At 42.9% G+C, this 23,283-nt stretch overlaps 1 protein-coding gene and 1 long non-coding RNA gene across 2 annotated transcripts in view; one reads left to right on the plus strand and one right to left on the minus strand.

The window, feature by feature from the left end:
• Nucleotides 1-36: 36 nt before the first annotated feature.
• On the plus strand, nt 37-16,252 carry LOC125163650 (uncharacterized). The gene is made up of 3 exons (XR_007151534.1): nt 37-77; nt 13,334-13,514; nt 16,165-16,252. It is a non-coding gene; the product is annotated as an uncharacterized LOC125163650 (long non-coding RNA).
• LAP3 (leucine aminopeptidase 3) overlaps nt 3,157-23,283 on the minus strand; it is a 28,084-nt gene continuing 7,957 nt past the window's right edge. Inside the window, exons 7-13 of the mRNA XM_047855706.1 lie at nt 20,575-20,733; nt 16,248-16,372; nt 14,728-14,816; nt 13,538-13,640; nt 6,643-6,722; nt 4,462-4,571; nt 3,157-3,706 (exon numbers count right to left, since the gene is read on the minus strand). Of these exons, the coding sequence (XP_047711662.1) occupies nt 3,517-3,706; nt 4,462-4,571; nt 6,643-6,722; nt 13,538-13,640; nt 14,728-14,816; nt 16,248-16,372; nt 20,575-20,733 (856 nt within the window). The 3' untranslated portion in view covers nt 3,157-3,516. The remainder of the gene's footprint in view (nt 3,707-4,461; nt 4,572-6,642; nt 6,723-13,537; nt 13,641-14,727; nt 14,817-16,247; nt 16,373-20,574; nt 20,734-23,283) is intronic.

Here is a 23,283-nt window from a genome sequence, read left to right on the forward strand (position 1 = left end):
GCCCGCGGGTCACGGGGCACGCACGGTCACGTGACACCGCAGGCCGCCGCGGGCTTCTGTCGAGCTCCAGGGAAACCGTAGGTTTGGTGGCATCTCCCTTTTCTTCTCGGCCAGTAGGCAGCCAGACTTTTAGTGACCTTAACTGAAAGCTTTGACCGGATTTGACGCAGTTGTGGGAGTGGAGAATTCAGTGACTACGATGGAGCGAGCCCTTCTCCAGGAGTCAGGATACTCCTGTGCAAATCCCGCCTTTGCCCTTAAGATTTGGAAGGACTTTGGCCAAAGCTGCTCTCTACGGGCTCAGGTTACCCGTTGGTAAGAAGGAGGGAGGCGCCCCTTTATTCCACAGTTACCGAGCGTTTACTGTGTACCTATGACTAATCTAGTCAGTGTGGGCAGAGCGGGAACAAACTGGCAAAGTTACCCCTACATTCTCTGTGCGGAGAGACCGGTAACAAAAACATTAACATTGTTCAGGCTCCCTGTGTGCCTGGCATTGTTCACCTTAGATATGTATAGTTAATTAAAGCCACTATGCTAATGTCTTTCAGTAACTTGCTTTTTAACAATTATTTATCTTTTCAGAAGCTAAGTGTTTGTCCCATTATATTTAATTTCACAGTTTTCCAGCACATTTATTCTTGGCCCTAGACTCTGTTTACTCTGGGATTTTAACAGTCACCCCAAGTCTTTGTTCTCGTGGAGTTCACTACTGTTTTTGTGGGAGAGAGAGACACATATATAGCAATATCATGTAGAGATAAGTGTTTTAAAAAAATGAAACCCGGTAAGAATTTGCATAGTGATGGATTTGAGATGGGTGGCTGGAGAGGTCCGCTCAGAGATTCTGCGCTAGAGTGACTGAAGTAAAAATTTACGTAGAAAAATCTTTCTAGACGGGGGCAGGGGTGCCTGATGAAAGAAACTGCCTGGCATATTTAAGGAACCACAGAAAGGCCAGTAGGGCTGGAGTGAGGGAGGCAGGGCACAAGTAATCAGAAAAAGCAGAGGCTCCCCTTTGCGAATCAGGTCTCAGATCAAAGGTCATCTTCCCAGTGTCCATCAAAATTAGCCCCACACGCCCAGCCACTTCACCCTGCTTAATTTTCTTTACAACATTTAAGCATCACCTGAAATGACCTTGTTCATTGTTCTTCATTAACAAAAGTCACCAAACACATGTGCACCAACAGGAATGCAAGCTCCATGAGATCAGGGCCTGCCTGTCTTGTTTACCTGTACTCTCAACACCCAAAACTGCCTGGCATGTTTGTTGACTGAACAAAAATATAACACCATAATGGAACTAGTGGACTCCAGCAGTTCCCAAACTCTTTTTGGGTCTTAAGACCCCTTTATGCCTCTACAATATTATTGAGTACGACAAACATTTTTGTTTGTATGGGTTGTCAGTATTCAATTAAAACTTAGAATAGGTAAAATATCTACCTATTAAAACTGAGAATTTAAAATATTTATTTAAAAATAAACCAGTTAATGTTACCATCAATGTTTTAATATATATAACTTTTATAAAACCAAAAAAAAAAAAAAAACCATCGGAACAGTGGGAATCACTTCACTTTTTTGCAAAAGTAAAAGACTTAAACGCTTCCCATCCTCATGTGGTCTCCAACCCCAACAGCCACCTGGGACTGTGAGAGAGACTTGAGGCTGGGGGGTGATTCGCATTTCCCAGTCTGGATATCCAACCACCATGGATGGGGCCGCTTCAGTTTGGGGGTTCTCTACTTCAGCTACCACGTAACACTATCGTAATCTAAACCACTACTGTTTTGGCGTGCAGCGCAGCCATGCCTAGACCTCCCTGATAGACATGGGTAATACCACCTGCCTCAGAGCGTGGTTCTGAGACGAGCGAAGGGTTTGTGAAATACCTGGCAGCCAGATGCATGTGCAGTGACAGCTAAATTTCATCTCAGCCAGACTAAATAAGCACATGAATCCAGGGCTAAGTCATGCTTTTTGGATCCCACGCTCTAATAAACACGAGTTGTCGTTCCTCTCTTTATAAAATGCCTTTGATAGAAAGCTTTCTATGAAATCCCTGCTTCACCTTCTGAGTCACCTAGAAGAAACTGAAATGCTTCTAGTTTCCCTTCACAAAGTGGTGGTTCCACCTTTTTCCATCTTTCCTGACAAAGTACCTTCTGGACATGGATAATCAGGGGCACCTGTGTTTCCTCACTATTCCTGCATGATTTTAATTCTAACACAAATGTGCATTCCCATACCCATTCCCTCTCTATAAACCACTTAAGACACATAACATCCTCTTACATGTCACATTTCTTAAATATTAAAAACAACTCCAATAAACATGTTTTCTGTCAAATGTTCAATCTTAAAAAAAAAGGTATAGATAGATCCAATTCATGGGTAATTTGTTCACCTAGATACAAAAAAGTAAAAAAGAGGAGAGGTTTGTTCTATCCTAAATCTGCACAAGTAGAATTTTGTTGATTGGTTGTAGTCCCAGGTGATAAGCAATACTCTACCCATGAACATTCCTTTTATTGGGTTTTTTTTTTTTTTAATGTTTATTTTTGAGAGAGAGAGACACACAGTGTGAGTGGAGGAGGGGCAGAGAGAGAGGGAGACACAGAATCTGAAACGGGCTCCAGGCGCTGAGCTGTCAGCACAGAGCCCAACGCAGGGCACGAACCCACGAACCGTGCGATCATGACCTGAGCTGAAGTCGAACGTTCAACCGACTGAGCCACCCAGGTGCCCCTCTTGGTCTGGTTTCTTCACTTAAATATATTCCACATCTATTCAAGCCACCGTATTGACAGAAAGCACTACAGTGTAATAAACAATTAAGAATGCCAGCTCTGGAGAGAAGCCCCCTAGTGTTTAATCTCTGCTTTCCCACTTACTAGCTTGGTGACATTGTTGGCATGTTATTAACCCTCCCTCTGGTGCCTCACTTTCCTCATCTGTAATCTGGGGATAATAGTACCTACCTCACCAACTGATAAGCTCATCACTGAGTACTCTAAAGTGATCATTAACATTGGAGAAAATACTGCATCACTATGCCCCAACTTACTTAGTTCACATAACACAGCCAGAAGAGACAAGTTATAATTGTCACTGAGTTGACAGTAATACAGAATACCAGAGCCACACCAGTGAGCATAAAAAGTTGGATTTATTTTTTCTGACAAGTACATAGGAACCTTTAGTTTGTTCCTAGCATCACAAATCTAAAATACATTTTGCTCCTCACTTAAAAACATCTACTCTGAAAATCAGGTAGTTTTTCAACATGTAATCATTTATAGAATATCTTAAAAGTCATTGCCAAGCAAGATTATTAGCTTTACCTTTATAAATCTCTACTTAAAACGGAAAAAAATCAAGATAATCAAATTTTTCTACATTTTTAAATACCATCCTTTGTTTCTTTTAAGATTTTCATCCATTCATTCAAAAATATTTTGAGGCTCAACTGCTCATTTAAGAGAACTGAAAAATTTTAGAGGATCTGAACTAAGCACTATCTTGACTGAAATGAAGCAAGAACTCTATCAGGGTCCTTGTGGGCCTCCCGGTCATGCCCTTCCGCAGATACGGAACCTCATCTTTGTTGGTCATCACACCTGCTATATCTAAATGTGCCCACTTAGGATGAGTCACAAATTCTTTCAGGAATGCTGCAGCCGTACATGCTCCTGCAGACCTGAAGAGAAAGACAAAAGCCATTGTTTAATGCCATGTAAATGTGCACTGACCATTTCATTAAGATCCTCCATTCGTGCTAAGTAGCTCCTATGAGCAGACAGCAAAAGTCAAGCTTATGAGATCTACTAAGAACTTAACCCAGAAACCACTTTCAGAATATTTATTCTCAGACACAGCTTTAAGGTAAAGAATAAATTCCAGATTCCTCTTCCCCATGGTAATGAATTCACTTATTTTTCATCATTTTCCCTTACCATTTATTTAAAATAACTTTTAGGGGTGCCTGGGTTGCTCAGTTGGTTAAGCATCCAACTCTTGGTTTCGGCTCAGGTCCTAATCTCATGGTTTTGTGGGTTTGAGCCCTGCTTCAGGCTCTGTGCTGGCATTGCAGAGCCTGTTTGGGATTCTCATTCTCTCTCTCTCTCTCTCTCTCTCTCTCTCTCTCTCTGTCTCTCTCTCTCTCTCTCTCTCTCTCTCTCTCTCTCCCCCCTCCCCACCCCGCTCATGCTGTCTCTCTCCAAATAAATAAATAAACTTAAAAAAATAAAATAACTTTTAGATTTGAAAACATACAAAATTTTGAGAACCAGTTGGAAAATACCTTAAAAATTAAAGACATTAGGAATTAGTGCTTATGAACACTGCATCAAAAGAAAATTGGCTATATTTTTCTGTGAAAGGGCATAAAATTAAAGTGATCGTTTTGGTAACCAATGATTATAAAGGTGTACTTTTATAGCTCATTTTACATACCTGTATTTTCCAATGTTATTAACATCAGCAAGTTGGCAATCTACAACTTGTCTTGTATAATGTTCAAAGAGAGGCATCCTCCAGACACGGTCCCCTGTTTCAATGCTGGCCTAGAGAAGAAATAGGTACAATAGTTAGAAGACTGCGTGAAGTAGATTCTGGTTAAATTCATGGCACTGATGTATTCAGTGCAGGAAAGAAAGAACTGTTCTCTCTGACCTATTACTCTAAAACAGGAAACTATACAACCAGGTCCAGAATCATTTCAGTTAATTCAAAGAATTACTTAAGAATTATAAAAGAAACCAGGAATGTTGTAAAATGTCCCACAAATTTGTAGGATATCTGCTAAAACCATCAAATATTATGGATTTCAATTTACAATAATCTGGTATCCAGCAGTACATCCAGGCTTTGTGGGACTGATTAGGGGGAAATAGTCTTCGTGATGCTCATCACCTCAGTGTGCTGGGGAAAGACATGTCTGAAACTGCACCACTGAAGACCAGAGCCTAAGACAAGGTGAGCTTATTCATTCACATAATCAAAACCACACTCGTTCACATTCACCATTTACTGAATCGCTACAGAGCACCGCCAGGTGTTGGGGATATAAAGAAATTTAATGTCTGAGCCATCAGAGGGCTCAAAGGCTAGTAGGAGAAACAGATACACAGACTGTTTTAATACACTGTGGTCAGAAGTAAGACCCAAAAGTGGAAAGTCAGGAAGCAGCAACAGAAGCTGTTATTTTGAGACATGAGTAAATAGATGAATCAGCCCCAGGGTTGAACGTGTCTGCCTCTGGAAAAACAGACTGTAGACTGTTGTAGATTGCTGACTGGGATTTAAATGTTTATACACATATAACTTTGATTTTTTTTAAAAAGCTTAAATTTTAAAAAGTCAAGGGGCGCCTGGATGACTCAGTTGGTTAAGGATCCGACTTTGGCTCAGGTCATGATCTCATGGTTCATGAGTTTGGGCCCCACATCGGGCTCTGTGCTGACAGCTCAGGGCCTGGAGCCTGCTTTGGATTCTGTGTCTCCCTCTCTCTCTGCCCCTCCCCTGCTCGTGCTGTGTGTGTCTCTCTCTCAAAAATAAATAAACGTTAAAAAAATAATTAAAAACAAATAAAAACAGCAGCATTGTGGGTGCTTGATAAAGAGGGACATGGGGTGCATGGCAGGCTAGAGGAGAGTCCCCCCACCTGCCCAGCCTGGCAGGAGACAACTGAGCTGAATGTCCCAAGTGCTGGGTGGGGAGGGCAAATTCTTAAATATAAAGAATGTATTCAGAGACATTTTGTATTTGTCCCCCAGTGGCACGCAGGAAGCTCCCATTCATTACTTGTTGAACGAGGAGGGGTCAGATGGAGCTGTCTCATTACCCAGCAGATACACCGGGTCTGGAGCTCAGGAGAGACGGGAGCAAGCAGCAGAGAGGTGCCCGCTGAAGCTGCTGGGCTTCCCTGTGAAGCCTGGGAAAAGCGTGTAGCCTAGGGCTGAACGCCCATCAAAGGGGCAAAGGAAAAAACTAGCAAAGGAGGCTGAAATAGAAGTCAGTGAAGAAGGGAACCCGAAGAAATTGTCACAGAAGCTAAGAGTAGGGTGTCACCAAAAGGCCGGGGTGGAGTGCTGCCCCCAGCCAGGCTAGTGAGGCTGAGTGGTGCTGACTGGGGAAGGCCACAGGCAGTGGGGCAGCGTGGGGGAGGGGCGACAGAGACTGCTGTCTGGAAGAGGCAGGCTGGCTACGAAGGGGTGTGGAGGAGGCACAGAGCACAGCGGTCAGTAGACATACTTCACACCGCCCACAAATAGCCAGGATGCCCTGTCGACTCACAACACGCATTCACTGAAGGCTATCCCTTCCTTTACAAAGCTGTCCTCAAAACCTTTCCTACCTCAGGGATTCTACACGGTGGCCGTGGTATTTGAGTCACTTTCACATCAGTCTGAGGCCACAAAAGGAGAAGAGAAATGTGGTATCATAATTATAATTTTGGAATGTTTATAGAGAACCCAAAGCACATTGAATAGAGTGTATTGTATTTTCAATTCAAAGGCAAACCTATGACAAAAAAATCACTAGGTCACGTAGGGGTTGAAGAAAGAATAACTTAGGTTTAATCATAATAATTTAATCATCTCTGTAATTTCAGTCTCTACATATTATTCCCACCTCAAATAGTCTGTTCCACAGCCAGGACGAATTGGTGAAGACCCCAGTGGCACCAGACCCCAGAGCTATGTCCATGGCACCTGCAAGACATAAGCCCTCAGGTCAATGTTCAGCGTCTTCAGGCACGATGTGTTTCTCTGCTGCTCAAACCAAAAGTTCAGTCTTTAATATGATTTTAATGTATGCTTCATTTTCAAAAATAGGTAACCTTAGAAAATCCTTACAGTATACACTTAAGATCTTCCTAGTTCCTCAACTGGAAGTCAGCTTCAGTGATTAGAGAAAACGTAAAAAAGGAAACAATACCAAACATCACCAATAATCTCATCCTCAGCATAACCATTATATATTTTAAATATTTCCTTCCAGATTTTTTCTAAACTTAAAAAAAAAAAAAAAAATAAGACTATACTGTTCATGTCCAAATATGTGTTTTTCCTCTTATGCTTTAAGCATTTATTCCTCTTGGGGTGCCTGGGTGGCTCAGTTGGTTAAGCATCTGACTCTTGATTTTCACTCAGGTCATGATCTCATGGTTCCTGAGTTCAAGCCCTGCATCAGGCTCTGTGCTGATAGAGTAGAGCCTGCTTGGGACTGTCTCTGTCTATCTCTGTCTCCCTCTCTCTGTTCCTCCCTGGCTTGTACTCTCAAACAATCTTAAAAAAATTTAAACATTTATTCCTCTTTTATAAACAAACATTAGAAAGTAGTTTTAATGACTTTAAAAGTCCACTGGGTACAGGTATCATAATTTACCTTTTATGGAGCACTTAAGCATCTCTAATTCCTCAGTATTTCTAACCACATCTGCTGTAAGACTCTGCCTTTTAAAAAAAAGTGTTCTTATTTTACCATACTTAATTTGTTTCATCTTCATTTCCTTCTCCAACAAATTTGCATCACCTTGGAAGACTTTTCTTTTTACATTTATATATATATATATATATATATATATATTTTTTTTTTTATTTTTTATTTTTTAATGTTTATTCATTTTTGAGAGAGACAGAGCATGAGCAGGGGAGGAGCAGAGAGAGAGGGAGACATAGAATCCAAAGAAGACTCCAGGCTCTGAGCTATCAGCACAGAGCACGACACAGGGCTCAAACCCATGAACCATGAGATCATGACCTGAGCCAAAGTCAGACACTTAACCGACTGAGCCACCCAGGCACCCCTTACATTTATATACATATAAATGTATACACATATGTATATACATATATATATACGGTTTTTTTTGTTGGGTTTTGTTTTGTTTTGTTTTTTTGAGAGAGAGAGAAAGAAGAGGGCCAGAGAGAGAGGGAGACACTCTGAGCTGTCAGCACAGAGCCCGATGCGGGGCTGGAACTCACAGATGGTGAGATCATAACCTGAGCTGAAGTCGGACGCCCAAATGACTGAACCACCCAGGCGCCCCACATTAATATATTTTTTAAATCAAGTTAAAAATCCATATTTCCAGGGTTTTGTGGGTACATGTTCCTGAACGCCTACCACAAGTAGATGCTACAGCTTAGCGGCGCCTTCTCTGGTTCCAGTATTGGCTCCAGGCAATTTTGTTTGTTACCTGCCTGGTCCTGCTGCAAGCTCTGGGGCAGGGATCACATTAATTCCTAAGTATTCACATAGGGCCTAGCACTCTGCCTGGGACACAGGAGCTCAGTATTTATGCGAAGGGAAAAGCCAACCCTAGTACCATTCGGTACTAGGATACTCCTGGAACGTCAGAGGAGACACCACAGAAGATGAGGGAAATTCTATAATTTTCACAAGGTGGCACCTGCTACCTATAACACAAGGCATGTGCAGGGTGCTCCTTAATCCTTAACTGTAGCTTTGCGTGGTGGCTATTCATGGACCGGTTGTTAGCATCTCCCCCACGAAAAACTGAAACTTGAAGACAGAATTATATACACTGTTTTGTAAACTTTTTGACAATAAACAAAACTTCCCACATTCTTCCATTTCTTTGCAGTTGGGATTAGTGGCCGTATGACACCCCAATGAGCGATTCCCTACACTTCCATGTTTGTGGTATTTGCACACTTCTCTGACTTAAATAAAGCTTAGCAATTCCTACCAAATAACAGCAGCATTCTTCACAGAGCTAGACAAAACAATCCTAAAATTTGTATGGAACCAGAAAAAAACGCAAATAGCCAAAGCAATCCTGAAAAAGAAAACTGAAGCTGGAGGTATCACAATCCTGGACTTTAAGAAGTATTACAAAGCTGTAATCATCAAGACAGTATGGTACTGGCACAAAACACACACTCAGATCAACGGAACAAAATAGAGAACCCAGAAATGGACCCACAAACATATGGCCAACTAATCTTTGACAAAGTAGGAAAGAATATCCAATGGAATACAGTTTCTTCAGCAAATAGTGCTGGGAAAACTGGACAGCAACATGCAGAAAAATGAACCTGGACCACTTTCTTACACCATACACAACAATAAACTCAAAATGGATGAAAGACATAAACATAGGACAGGAAGCCATCAAAATCCAAAGGAGAAAGCAGGCAAAAACCTCTTTGATCCCCGCCGCAGCAACTTCTTACTCAACACGTCTCTGGAGGCAAAGGAAGCAAAAGCAAAAAGGAACTACTGGGACCTCATCAAAATAAAAAGCTTCTGCACAGCAAAGGAAACAATCAGCAAAACTAAAAGGCAACCGACAGAATGGGAGAAGATATTTGCAAATGACATATCAGATAAAGGCTTGGTATCCAAAATCTATAAGGAACTTTTCGAACTCAACACCCAAAAAACAAATAATCCAGTGAAGAAATGGGCAAAAGACATGAATAGACACTTCTGCAAAGAAGACATCCAGTTGGCCAACCGACACATGAAAAATGCTCAACTTCACTCATCAGCAGGGAAACACAAATCAAAACCACAATGAGATACCACCTTACTCCAGTCAGAATGGCTAACATTAACAACTCAGGCAACAACAGGTGATGGCGAGGATGCGGAGAAAGAGGATTTCTTTTCCCTTGTTGGTGGGAATGCAAACTGGTGCAACCGCTCTGGAAAACATTATGGAGATTCTTCAGAAAATTAAAAATAGAACTACCCTACGACCTAGCAATTGCACTACTAGGTATTTATCTGAGGGATACAGGTGTGCTGTTTCAAAGGGGCACATGCACCCCCATGTTTATAGCAGCGCTATCAACAATAGCCAAAGTATGGAAAGAGCCCAAATGTCCATCAGTGGATGAACGGATAAAGAAGATGTGGTTTATATGTACAATGGAGTATTATTCGGCAATCAAAAGGAATGAAATCTTGCCATTTGCAACTACGTGGATGGAACTGGAGAGTGTTATGCTAAGTGAAATTAGAGAAAGACAAATGTCATATGACTTCACTCATATGAGAAATTTAAGATATGAAACAGATGAACATAAGGGAAGGGGAACAAAAATAATATAAAAACAAGGAGGGGGACAAAACATAAGAGACTCATAAATATGGAGAACAGAGGGTTACTGGAGGGGTTGTGGGAGGGGAGATGGGTAAATGGGTAAGGGGCATTAAGGAATCTACTCCTAAAATCGTTGTTGCACTATATGCTAACTAACTTAGATGTAAATTTAGAAATAAAAAATCATAAAAAAGAAATAAAGCTTAGAGGAATCATTTTATTTTGTTAATCTTGGTCAACCCATCACCACACCCATGCCATGAATAAGCTGACTCTTCAGGAAAGAGAGCAGTACTTTGGTATCCGATTACTCTGTGCCATGAGTGCATGGATTGTACCTTTTGCCCAAAACATCACAAGTAAATTACATTAATAGTTGGTTAATAATAAGGAATTTTGAACAGTTGACAATTTAAAACAAAAACTGGTGACCCATATGCAAAAACCCGTAATTCTGCACGACATTTGGTAACTCAGGTCTGTTTGGGTCATTTGTTCCTTCAGGTTTTGTTACTCTCTACCTCCCAATTCTCTCTCAAACCTATCTGCTGCTCTCTTCCACCACTGTTACCACTGTTATCCACCACCTGGACTACAGTCATAATGGTCTTTAAAACAAAAAACAAAAAACCTCGTAGAAATGTCCAAATATACACAAAGAGAACAGTACCTTACATGCACAGATACCCATTAACCAGCATCAACAGTAACCAACTCACGGGCAAGCTTGTTTCATCTATACCCCCCACCTGCCCAACCCCCTCCTGCTCAACAGATTATTTTGAGGCCACCTGCAGATACGACAACATTCATCCTAACACACGCACTCACATATCCACAAGAGTCAGCAAGTACACATTGCTCACCGCCTAGCTGGCCTGCCAGTCACCTCGCGCCCTTCTCCAGTGCATTCTGCACATGGCCAGCATGAGCCCTGATGGCGCCAGTTTCATGGAGCAAACTTGATCTCATTGTCCCAGAGTTTCCTGCTGCACTTGCCTCAGGACAATACCCAGTAACATGCCAAGGTGGAGCCGGGGTCTAGCACCTCCTAGAATGTCGGCCTTGTGTGCCTGCCCCAGCTGCACTGTGCTCTCCTCAGTCCCATTCACCGTTGCCCCCACAAGCCCTTAGGTGAAGGGTGCCCTCCGCTGGGATGCTCTTCCTTCCCTCCTCCACCCAGTGGTGCCTCCGCTTTCAGATCCCAGCTCAAGCAGCAGTTCTCAAACAAGATGCCCAACTCTCAAATAAGAATGTGATATCTTCTACTAAAGGAATAGGAAGTGACAGACATAGATATTTAATATGATCCAACTGAGATCAAGGCTCTGAAGCTGACTTCATTACCTACTTTAGAAAATGATCTATTTTCTTTTTTTTTTAATTTTTAAAAAAAAATTTTAATGTTCATTTATTTTTGAGAGAGACCGAGTACAAGCAGGGGAGGGGCAGAGAGAGAGAGGGAGACACGGAATCTAAAGCAGGCTCCAGGCTCCCAGCTGTCAGCACAGAGCCCTACACGGGGCCTGAACTCACAAACCATGATATCATGACCTCAGCCAAAGTCGTATGCTTAACCGACTGAGCCACCCAAGTGCCCCGAAAATGATCTATTTTCTACATAATTACAGAACTGGTACCATCACCAATTTCAGAATTACCAATAGCAGAGGCATACTTTCTGTTTTCTTTTCCAAGGCCCATTTGGAGCCGTTTATTGAGGTACTAACTGATCAAGTTACCAGAACTGTCATAGTCTCATAGAAACATCAAAGCTCCAAGGATGTCACCCCTCTTACTCCATCCCAAATCAGAAACTTGCACTAGAAAAATGAAATGAAATGAAATAAAAACAGGTAGCATGACTGAATGGTCATCCCCTAAACACGCCATCATTCCTACGGTCTGACACGGGCCTGCCTTTTCAAGGATAGTATCGTTGGTTCAGTGTCTGGCAGGACAGTAACATCAACCTATATCATCTCACCTCATCTGCACAGAAACCCCTCCTGTTAATGGGGTGCTATTATACCCCTTTTACAGATGAGACAACTGAGGCCTTGTTCAAAGTCACATGCTGTTAAGATGCAAGACAAGTTTCAAAATCAGGTCCTTTATCTCTGAAGACTATGTACCTCCTCCCACCATGAACCTGGGGTTGGAAAGTGTTTCTTACTGTCCCCTTTGATCACAGCTACTGGAACTCAGAAGGGACCAGTCACTGTGTGGGGAGCTTCCCCTGGGCCAACATCTGGGCAGTGTAAAGGCTCACCCATCAGCTTGCTCTTAGTTACCTGAGACCAATTTTCTCACCCTCAGACTAGACAAAAAAAAAAAGGGGGGGGGGGACTGTGCTTCCTCATTTACAGGAAAGGTGCACTATACCACCCACCTCACTGCCACCCCCCAAACACCAGCCTCAGCACCTCCACCCTTCAGCTCACGTGTTTGCTAAATCAAACAGAAAGACAAAAGACCACAAAAATACTACAATGCTAGCTTAAAAAAAGGCCTCCCAGCAAATAAATCTATGCAGTATTGTTACAGTCACATAAAAGGGAAAACATGAACTGATTTCTGCTAAAGTAAAGGCTCACATGATCAGAAGAATAAAAACCGAAAGAGAAAAAATGGTCTGAACTTTAACCTTCACAGAGGCAGAAACAACAAATCTCGGCAAGAGAACCGCTGGATGAAAGACTCCTAACATTCGCTTTGTGCAGCAAGGCAGTGTGTGCTGTCACCCCTTTGGGAATGAATTTGTTACTCTACCCAACAGTGGTGTCCCAGCCTTCCTTCATCCAATGCCCGCCCCGTGTGGGCACTGTATTAGGCTTTCTAAAAACTCCCTATCTCCCAATCTGCCAGGCAAATGCACTTTGTCCCAGGTACTGATGCTCTAGGGGGTCAGGTAACTTGCCCAAGGCTGAACGACTGTTAAGTGGGAGACGCCCAAATCCAGCCTTGGAGCTTACGCTTCGCACCACACCACCTGTTAAATGAGGACCTCCCTACCCACCCTCCGAGGTTTTTGTTTCTTTGTAACGTCAAGTACAGGAAGTTCAGAAAACTCAGCTGGCATCGGGTACGTTATGATTAACGCAAACAGCTACTGATTTGGGGATTTATCACTAACCTTTTCGGGTCTGTATCAAATAGCAATAACACCACAAACATCTCGTGTCATTTTTAGATGTCACTCTGGGTGGGCTGATATAACTCACTTGTTATTTCTTTTTTTTTAAGAGATATAGCCTGAGATGTTTTAAAACCACAAATCCAACGTCCAAACCAGTTTAAGCTGCAGAACGATTCCTCTGGTGAAAGATGTCCGAATGCAAGTGGAGCGAGCCCACGTTCAGCAAAATCACGCCCTGAGTTAACGTGTACGCCCTATGCCAACAGATACGGCTTTCCTCAAACAAAGGTAGGAAAAGCAGGCTGTTTGACCTGTTAGGGTGGCAGCATTGATGATGACCTTTGGGTTAAAGGTGTGCGCATAACAAAGTGCATCAGCCAGTATGAGCCTCCCCTCTGCATCCGTGTTATCGATCTGCAAAGAGAAGGGTCAAAAAAAAAAAGGGTAAGATAACACAAACAATGAGTATCAAAACTGGATACAACACTGTTTAACTTAAATGTAAGAAAAGCCAGTGTGACATCTGTTACTCAGTATCAAAACATACTTCAATTAGAATAGGAACGGATTTAGGGGCACCTGGGTGGCTCAATCGGTTAAGTGGCCGACTTCAGCTCAGGTCATGATCTCACAGCTCGTGAGTTTGAGCCCCACATCGGGCTCTGTGCTGACAGATCAGGGCCTGGAGCCTGCTTTGGATTGTGTCTCCCTCTCTTTCTGCCCCTCCCCTGCTGGCACTCTGTCTCTCTCTCTCAAAAATAAACATTAAAAAAAAAAAAAAAAAAAGAATAGGAACAGATTTAATCTGAAGAGCAAACATGCTTTCATAAGCCCTGTACCAGAGCTGATGACCAAACGCTCATTCATGGCTTTGAAAGCAAGAATAAATAGAAAATGTCTGGTCCATTTTACCAACAAGTTTCTCACAGGATAAAGGAAGATTTCAAGATTTCTGAAAACAAAGAGGCTAAAGAGTTTAAGAAAGTTACAGTGAAAGGGCAGCCTGGATCTCCAGACAGAATTCTTTGCAACTTAAACAACTTTATATATATTATATTCCCTACTTTTACACAGAGGCCCAGGCATTATGGGCAGTGCGTGCATGCATGCAGGTGCCCCAGCAGAGAACCCGCTGCCACATCACCAGGAGTGCAGAGTCCATGATTCAGGTCAGTGTGCCCCGCCTGAACACCAAAACGGAAAAAGCTAATCATGGCACAGGTAAAGACAGCTCTCACTTTCCTGCTTTGCTGTGCTCTACAGGGCCTGCTGCAGACTTGTAATTTGTGTGTATAGCACATAGGAGGAACAGTAAGACAGGGAAAATGTTCTTAAAATTCCCCATAAAATACTTCTAACTGCATGGAAGGCCACTTAAATAAAGACACCGCCCTCCTCTAAATGGAGCTCACGCTCTGCTTCCCTTCAAGTGTGTTTATGTGGCCACTGGGGATTCCTATAGGAACACCCCAATGGGGAGGGCTGTCTTCCACTCACACACCTGTATGGTCTTCCCGTTCCTGGCTTTAACGACATCCCCAGGCTTGTTGGCCTTACCGCTGGGCATGTTTTCACAGAGAGGGGCCAAACCTATTGGAAAAGCATATATGAATGAACATGGAATGTGCCGGGTCCAAACTCACCCCCCCCGAGGACCGAGGCCACTGGTGGGCCATCAGAAGTATGCCAGAGACATTACCTTAAGCAAGTGATCAAATTTAGCATCACCAGTGACCCAAATGACATCATGTGCACCAGCAACAGGAAGTGCACACTCATGTAGCCTTCTTATCAAGGAGTCTAATCTGATTCTATCCTGAAGACACAACCAAATAAATCCAAATTGTGGACCATCAGAAGACAAGCCTGAACCCTTCAAAACTGCCAATGTCATGAAAGAATAAAATAAAAGGGGAGGAAAAGATTCCAAAATAGAAAAAAATTGGAGACATGGCAACCACATGCAATGTGTGATCCTTAACCGGCTCTCAGATTTCAAAAATAAAAACTTGTGTGTGCCTGTGTGCACAAAATAAACATTTCTGTGGACAACTGGGAAGTCTGAATTAGAGGACTGTGTATCAAATTCCTGGAAATAATGGTATTGTTGTTGCACAGGGTGTCCTTGTTCTTAGGAGACAGACACACGCTGAAGCATTCAGGGGTGACCTGGCATATGTCTGCAACTTACTTTCGAAAGTTCAGCAAAATAGGACGAGGATATTGGCAGGACGGGGGAGGCACATGTGAAACAGACCTGACTTCCAAGTTCACCTTCCCTTGGTATAAACCACGGATGGGACACCGGGCAGTCAGTTAACCTAAGTCCTCCCCCGCCATCCCCACACTCCTGAGACACAGCGAGCCCCCAGCAGCGTCTGTCATCCTGAATGACACAAAAAGTGGCTGTGGACGGAACACTTCTTGTGTCCCAGGCATTTTCTGTATTTCATGCCTTGTAATCGGCCACAAGCCTGAGGAGGCCACCCCTGAATGAGCTGGAGGTGTTCTTCCACCCAGACTGCTGAGCGGTTTTCACTGGAGTTAAGTCACAAGCCCCACATTGGGTGCCCCTGACTGCTAACCACTGTCTGCAGAAGTACAAAAACTCAATTCTAGTTACGGCCCACATTTAACTCCACCAGTTCAGACAAGAAGACACTTAGCTACCAGCTTCTGCTTGAGGAAAAGCTATTTAAAAACCATTTCCTGGGGCAGCTGTTGGTCAAGCTCAGTCAGTTAAGCGGCCGACTCTTGATACTGGCTCAGGTCATGATGTCATGGTCGTGAGACTGAGCCCCTCCTTGAGCTCCATGGTGAGCATGAAGCCTGCTTGGGATTCTCTCTCCCTGTCTCTCTGCCCCTCCCTTGCTTGCTCTCTAAATTAGTTTATTAATTAAATCTTAAAAAAACAAACACATTTCCTGATTTTTTTCAGGTTAGAGGAAACTATGTTTGCTGCCCATTCTGCCATTTGACTGGATTCCAGAACTCTCCAGGACACGCCCCTTGTCCCCTCACCTACGATGTTAATGGGTAGGTTCAGCTTGGCAGCAGAGACGATGGCTGAGCAGATGGTGGCAGCTCCTCCCATGTCAGCCCTCATGAGGTCCATATTTGCAGAGGCCTTGATGGAAATGCCGCCACTGTGGGGGGAAAGGACAGCAGCCGTATCAGTGGCAAAAGAGAGGGCTCACGTCCCTTTAAGAAAGAATATATAAGCTGAGGCATCATCTACCTGGCAAAGAAAATTCAAGTTTCTAAATTGAGAATCTGAATGACTTAACATTTTAAAAGATGATATCACAGTCTTTATAAAAACATAAATGGGTGTCCTGGCTCATTTTATTTCTTGTTGATTGAAACATAGCAGTGTCAGTGGAGCCATTACTAAGTCATGTAATCGGTGCTGTTCAAACCCATCTCTGTATTAGCTCATTAGCTCCTGACACCCACATAGACGTGTCTTTTCAGCAAATTTTGTGAGTCAGTCAACTTATTGAACCTGAGGGTCACAAACTGTTAAGAAAAGCCAAGCTCAGAAGACTGGGAAGATCCCTCGCAAGCCACAGAAGGACACAAGGACAATTCCTTCCGACACCCCTAAGGTGCACTCCATCCTGCTGATGGCAAAATACAACCCGAATCAGGCAGAGGCATGAGGAAGATGCTCCCCAGAAGCCTTAAAGACAGTGCTCAAACCCAAGAGCCAAGATGGGTTTCAGTTGGCAAGAAACCTAAACTACTGCCCCAAACAGGCTTCTCTGACTACCTAGTGACTTTTCTGCTTCCAGTCTGCAAGAGTCCGGAAGCCACAGGTTTTGCAGGCTGGGCTTGGAGCTGGGGCTCGCACTGTGAGTTCTGAGATGTGCTGCTGACCTGACCTGGCGGTTCCAGAGTCTATTCCCTGCACTGAGGTCTGCTTTCCTTAGAGATTAGGTCCTAATTCTCACTCATCCCAGAAGCTCTGGATAATTAGATGGCTGTCAATTACACCTAGAATTAAAGACGATCCACTGGCTCAGAATAAGAAAAGAAATACACTGTTGGTCCAAGAAGTCCAGGGAGAACCCCATGGGGGCAAAGGAAACACACTGGTACATGAGGTCATTCTGTCTACTGGCCACATCCTTCTCACCTTCCATTCATAGGACTACAGTTCAAAGTAACCACCAAAGAGCAGCAGTTCTCACTGCTCACCTGTTAGACTGCTCTCAAATCCATCCATTTCTTTTCTATTGAATCCATTCTGGTGAGGACATCATCATGTCATGGAGATGTCTGCCGCAGCTCCTATATATTAAGGTCTCCCTATGTCAATCTTATTACCCCCTTCATTTCATTACCCACACAATGACTATTCTTACCAAAATACAAAATATCTCAACCAACATCCCAGCAGGCTTTCTGTGTGTGTGTGTGTGTGTGTGTGTGTATGTGTGTAAAAAATCCTAAGTGGATTCTAAAATTGATATGTAAATGCAAATGATGCAGCCAAAAGAATTTTGAAAAAGAAGAGCAAAACTGGAGGGTCATGTTACAACATTTCAAGACAGAGCTGTACTCATTAGACACTTGGTTGCAAGGTCCTGGGGAAATGACAAAGAGGCCAGAGTTAGACCCGTAATTATATGGTCAACTGATTTAACAACGGTGCAAGGTAGTTCAATGGAGAAAGGACAGTCTTTCAAAGAGATAGGTTTGCAACAAAAAGACATCCATATGGAAAGAAAAAAAAAAACGCCATGCTTTTCACAGCACATGCAAAATTTCAAAATGGATCCTAGTCTTAAATGCTAAAACCGTAACACTTAGAAAAGAAAACACAGACCTGGGCATTGGCAATAATTTCTTAAACAGGGTAACAAAAGCATGAAGTATAAAAGTAAAAATTGATAAATTACACTTCATCAAAATTAAAACTGCTCCTCAAAAGAGGTCACTTAAAAAAATGAAAAAGCAAGCCTGAGAGTGGGGGAAAAAAAGATACTTTCAAATACTGACCACAAAGAGTTTATTATCTAGAATACAACAATGTATACAATGTATAGTTTTAAAAACTTCTAACTCAGCATGACCATCAGTCCTATAAAAAAAAAAAAGGCGAAAGATTTGGACACTTCACTAAAGATATACCAACAGCCAATACTCGCAGTGAGAATGCTAAACACCATTAGTCATTAGGGAACTAATCACACTCAAAATGAACCTCCGGCTATGCCACACATCCCCAGGAAGAGCTAGAATCCAAGAATGACAGTATCAGAGGCTGGGGAGGACGTGCCACAGCTGGATCTGTGTGCAGGAATGCAAAATGGCACAACCACTGTGGAGAAGTTCGGTCACTGTGTATAGGGAAACACGCAGTTACAATGAATATACTTTGGTGTTCCCATATAACGGAATACAGCCCAGTGATAAAAGGCAACCAATTACTGATGTGGCCAACATGAGTGAATGTCACAGACATGATACAGAAAGAAAGCAGGCTTAAAAGAAAAGAAGAAAAGAAGTAAGAAGACTTAAAAGATCCCATGAGAATGAATTTCTAGAACAAGAAACACTCATCCACAGCCACACAAAGATGACTGGTGGCCTGAGGCAGGGGTGGGAAAGGGACACATGCAAAATGCACCAGGCCGGTGTCTGGGGTGATGGAAGGATTCTGTTTTCACAGGAGCGGAGGCTGGTGCAGGGCTATGCATATTTGTTAAACTCCTCGAACTGAATACTTCAAGGATGAATTTCACTACATACATAAATCCCATGTCATTCTTTGCCTTGGCTAGAAACCCTTCAGTTACTTCATACTGTTCTTAGAGCCAAGTCCAAAATGCCACCGGTCCCAGAAGGACCCGGCTCCACCAACCTCTCCAGCCACTGCGTCCTCTTCCCTGTGAGGCTCTGCTGTAGGTGCTCTTTCAGCTCCAGGGGCTCCCTCGTCCTTCCTGCCTTGCAGCCTCCACCGTCCTTCCTTCCCCTGCCCGACTCCCTGCTGCACTACCCTCTCCTTCCCTTCCCATCTTTATCTGAGCCTGTCACTCCTGCGAGGAAGCTTTCTACTTTACCAAGGTCTCCTTGCTCAAAATTCTCACAGCAAACACTCAAGTATGGAATTGAATTAACAATAAACTTCACACTGAACGTTAACGCTGCATTGAGATATGAGCCCAAGACAATATAAAATCATCACAATTGGCAAGACCATTAAACACAGCACCATTTTTGTGCTCTAATTTTTCCTTGCCATAGTGTTTTAGAATAAACACTTAAGTGACAATAGCATATGAATGGAACTGAAAAATCAATGTGCATATTTTGAATAGTATGAGCTTGAATCTTTTACTGAGGATCGTTTGGAGCCCAATGCTTCAAAGGAGAGGAGGTGGACCTGTGGGCAGAAGACACAGGAGGCTAACATCAGGAAGACTCTGCTGGCGGCCAGTTCTGCCCAGGACGGGCGTCACCGTGCCCAGCACACTCCTGTAAGGACACTCCATTCACGTACCAGAGTCTCTAAATGGGTGTGCACGTGTACTGGAGACACCCAGATTTAATGGACACGTAGCAGCATTTTCCAAAGTAGTTTCCAGGGACCATGAGTCCCACGAGAAATAAATTCCCACCGAAGGGAATTTAGAAAATGCTACATCCTGTGCCCTGAGAAGTCCTGTAGTTAAAACAAAACAAAACGAAAATCTTACGTGTTTTATCCACCGCAATCTTTGGCCAAGTAATCCTTTTTAACTCTCACACTTAATTGGCATCTCTGAACTAGTATTCAGCAGCCAACGCTTCCTCCGGAAATACCCATAACATCTTCTCCATCTCAGTTTCTGCTTGCTTGAAATAATCAGTTTCCAATTCTAAGGAATACTTATGGCTTAACAGGATTAATGGAAGCCAGGCTGGTCAGCTAAACAAAGCAACATGAAACAGGGCAGACAGGAGGCTGTATGATCCAAACAGCTGCATCCCTGCATCCACACGAGGGATCTTTAACATCCACACGGAGAATCAAAGTGTATGGTGGAAAGATCAAGTCATTTTAAAGACAGACCCAAGTTTGACTTCCAACACTAGGTATTAGTTATGGGGCTCTGAGCAAATTATTTCATCTCTCCAACTCGGCGTTTCCTTATCTATAGAACGTCTGCCTAACTCCTAGAGGATAGACCAGGGGTGACATATGTAAAGTGCCTAACAGAGTCTCTGACACACAGTAATACATTTAAAGTAACGTAAGATTTGACCAAACACTGTGCTTTTGAAGCAAACTTTACATAAACAATACAAGTCCACACAAAGCATTCACCAAAATACAAAGCAAAGATGCATAAAGAGGTACCTGTCAAAGGTAATTCCTTTCCCAACAAACACCAGGGGCGCTTCGCCTGCATTGGGGCTGCCTCTGTAGTGAATTTCCAAGAAGACTGGAGGCTCATCGGATCCTTTGGCCACACTTAGGAACGATCCCATTTCCTGTTCCTCAATCCAAGATTTGGGTCTACAGGGCAGAAAAGGTGAAAAGTCAACACACTTACGGTTAGCTCTATTTCAAAGTAGCTTAGAAAAAGCTCATCTGCGTGTAAAACTCCTAAAATGTGTGACATAATGCTTCAATGATCACTTCCTAATTGCTTTCTGCATGTTCTTGAGCCAATCACTTGATTCTAAGCGTTTCCTCATCTATTAAATGAGGTCAAAGATGTATCTGTCAGAAGATTAACTATAGAATTACTAAGAGAGCTCATCCATGGTGCGTAATACAATGTCGGATAACAGTACAGACTCAGTAAGTGCTTATTACTTGATTTGCTCCCCCTCATCTACTCACACATATCCAAAGTTTGAATGCAAGATAAAGTTAGCGAGGCTCTGAAACCACAAATGGTGCTTAAAAACAGTTACAGGGTCCACTGCTTTATTTTTTGTATTTCTAAAATGACACACACACACAAAAAAAAAGAACAAAAAAACCTAACCAATAAAAGAAAACAACAAAGAAAAACCCTCATAAAGCTACACTTCAATGAGTGAACTAAAGTATCGCCTTTCTTTGCTTTTTTAGAATTATGGAATTTGATCTTTTCAATGTTGTGACACCATTTCTCACGGTTTCAACTGCAGTTTGAGATGTCTGCTTGAAATGGGAAAACTAGTAATTATTTAACAAACACAGGATCGCTGGGGATGATCTAATGGTGGTGCCAACCAGAAAACAGATGCCATATCGCTATTCCTCGTAGGCAAGGGATACAAAGGGCTTTGTACTGATTTCTGGCCACAGTAACTAGGCCAGGAGAGAAATCCTACACTCCTACCGGCCAAGCAGAAACAGCCATATCCAAGGAGTGCTCCTCCCACACTTGACTACCCATTCGTTAAAACTATTAAACTAGGGGGGTGCCTGGGTGGCTCAGTCGGTTAAGCGTCCGACTTCGGCTCAGGTCATGATCTCGCGGTCTATGGGTTCGAGCCCCATGTCAGGCTCTGTGCTGACAGCTCAGAGCCTGGAGCCTATTTCAGATTCTACGTCTCCCTCTTCCTCTGACCCTCCCCTGTTCATGCTCTCTCTCTCTGTCTCAAAAATAAATAAGTGTTAAAAAAATTAAAAAAAAAAAAAAGAAACTATTAAACTAGGGTTGTGTCATGGAGAGATGGCCGCCAGACTCTAGAGAGAAAAGAACATAAAGACAGAAGGATGACAATTAAAAACAAAACAACACCCACTTCAAAAGCAGCAAGGCTGTATAACATGGGCATTTTTTAATCACAAACTCAGTACTTGATGCCTTGTTAAAATCCTGTCCTTCTGGAAGTCCTGTCTGTATTTCTCTGATTCGTACCCATCCACACTACAGCCGTCAGATGCAGCTGCCTCAGTTTAATGAATTATACCAACCTGACCCACATCCTCTGTGGCCGAACCTCCCCTTGGCTGGGACACCAGCCCCGCAGTTTCCAAGGGACCACCAAACACATGCTTCTGCACCTGAAATGCCCCACCCCACTCTCTCCATCTGCTAATTTCCAAGGAACCTCCAGACTGCTTAGGCACCCTTTTCATTGGCAAACTTTTCAACTTTCCCAGAACCCTCCTTGACTATTGCTTGGGCAGGATCCTCCGCACACCCCCATTTTCCTGCCTGTTCCTTCCTGTAAGCTCCTCACTTCTTTGAGGTCAAGGACCACCACCATCCGCATTTGCATGCCCAATTCCCAGGCACACAGGAGGCACCCTCACTGGTATGTAACCACACAGTCACTATCCACTGACACAAAGTAGCTCTGGTGTCTCCTCAGATCAAAAAAGTAACAGTCTTTGCCAAGACACCTTTATAGAGAGACTAAATGTTGCTACAAATTAAACATATGCTAACTGTTCCAAATATCAAACTCTGGATTTTATCTTATCAAGTGCATCTTATCAAGTGCTGCATTTTCTAAAAACTATACATTTTTATTCACTCTATCTAGACCATAGGGATTTCCCCAAATAACGTGAACTCCAGTCACAACTAAGTACTGAAGATATTTTAAATGGAAGCTCCCCTGAGATACAACACTGGTAGTAAACAATTATCTAGGTAAAGCAAATATCCACTGACTTATTTTAATCATAAATTTCCCCCAAGGTCAGACTTGTTTTGCTTACAGGGTTATGGGGAGATCACAAGAGGGTAACAGAACCTGGAGGGGTAGCTTTTACCTCCCACAGCCCAGCTGCTGACGATGACCACACAGGGCTGCCCAGGAACCAGCTCTGGTACCCAATTTAGGAATCTACAAGGCAGAGATTCTCATTTCATGCCAACTTAGGCATGCTGTGCTCTTTACTTATGTCAAAAAAAGATAGAAATAATTCACCAAAACAAGATATACAAATTATCAAAAAGCTAAACGGTTACAATTTGATCCAACAATTCAACTCCTAGGCACACACCTAAGAGACATGAAAACATATGTTCATACAAAAACATGGACATCAATGCTCAGAGCCGCATTATTCATGGTATCCAAAAGGTAGAGAAGCACCCGAATGTTCACCAACTGA

This window comes from Prionailurus viverrinus, chromosome B1 (genome assembly GCF_022837055.1).
Source record: "Prionailurus viverrinus isolate Anna chromosome B1, UM_Priviv_1.0, whole genome shotgun sequence".
In the NCBI taxonomy this organism is placed as follows: Eukaryota; Metazoa; Chordata; class Mammalia; order Carnivora; family Felidae; genus Prionailurus; species Prionailurus viverrinus.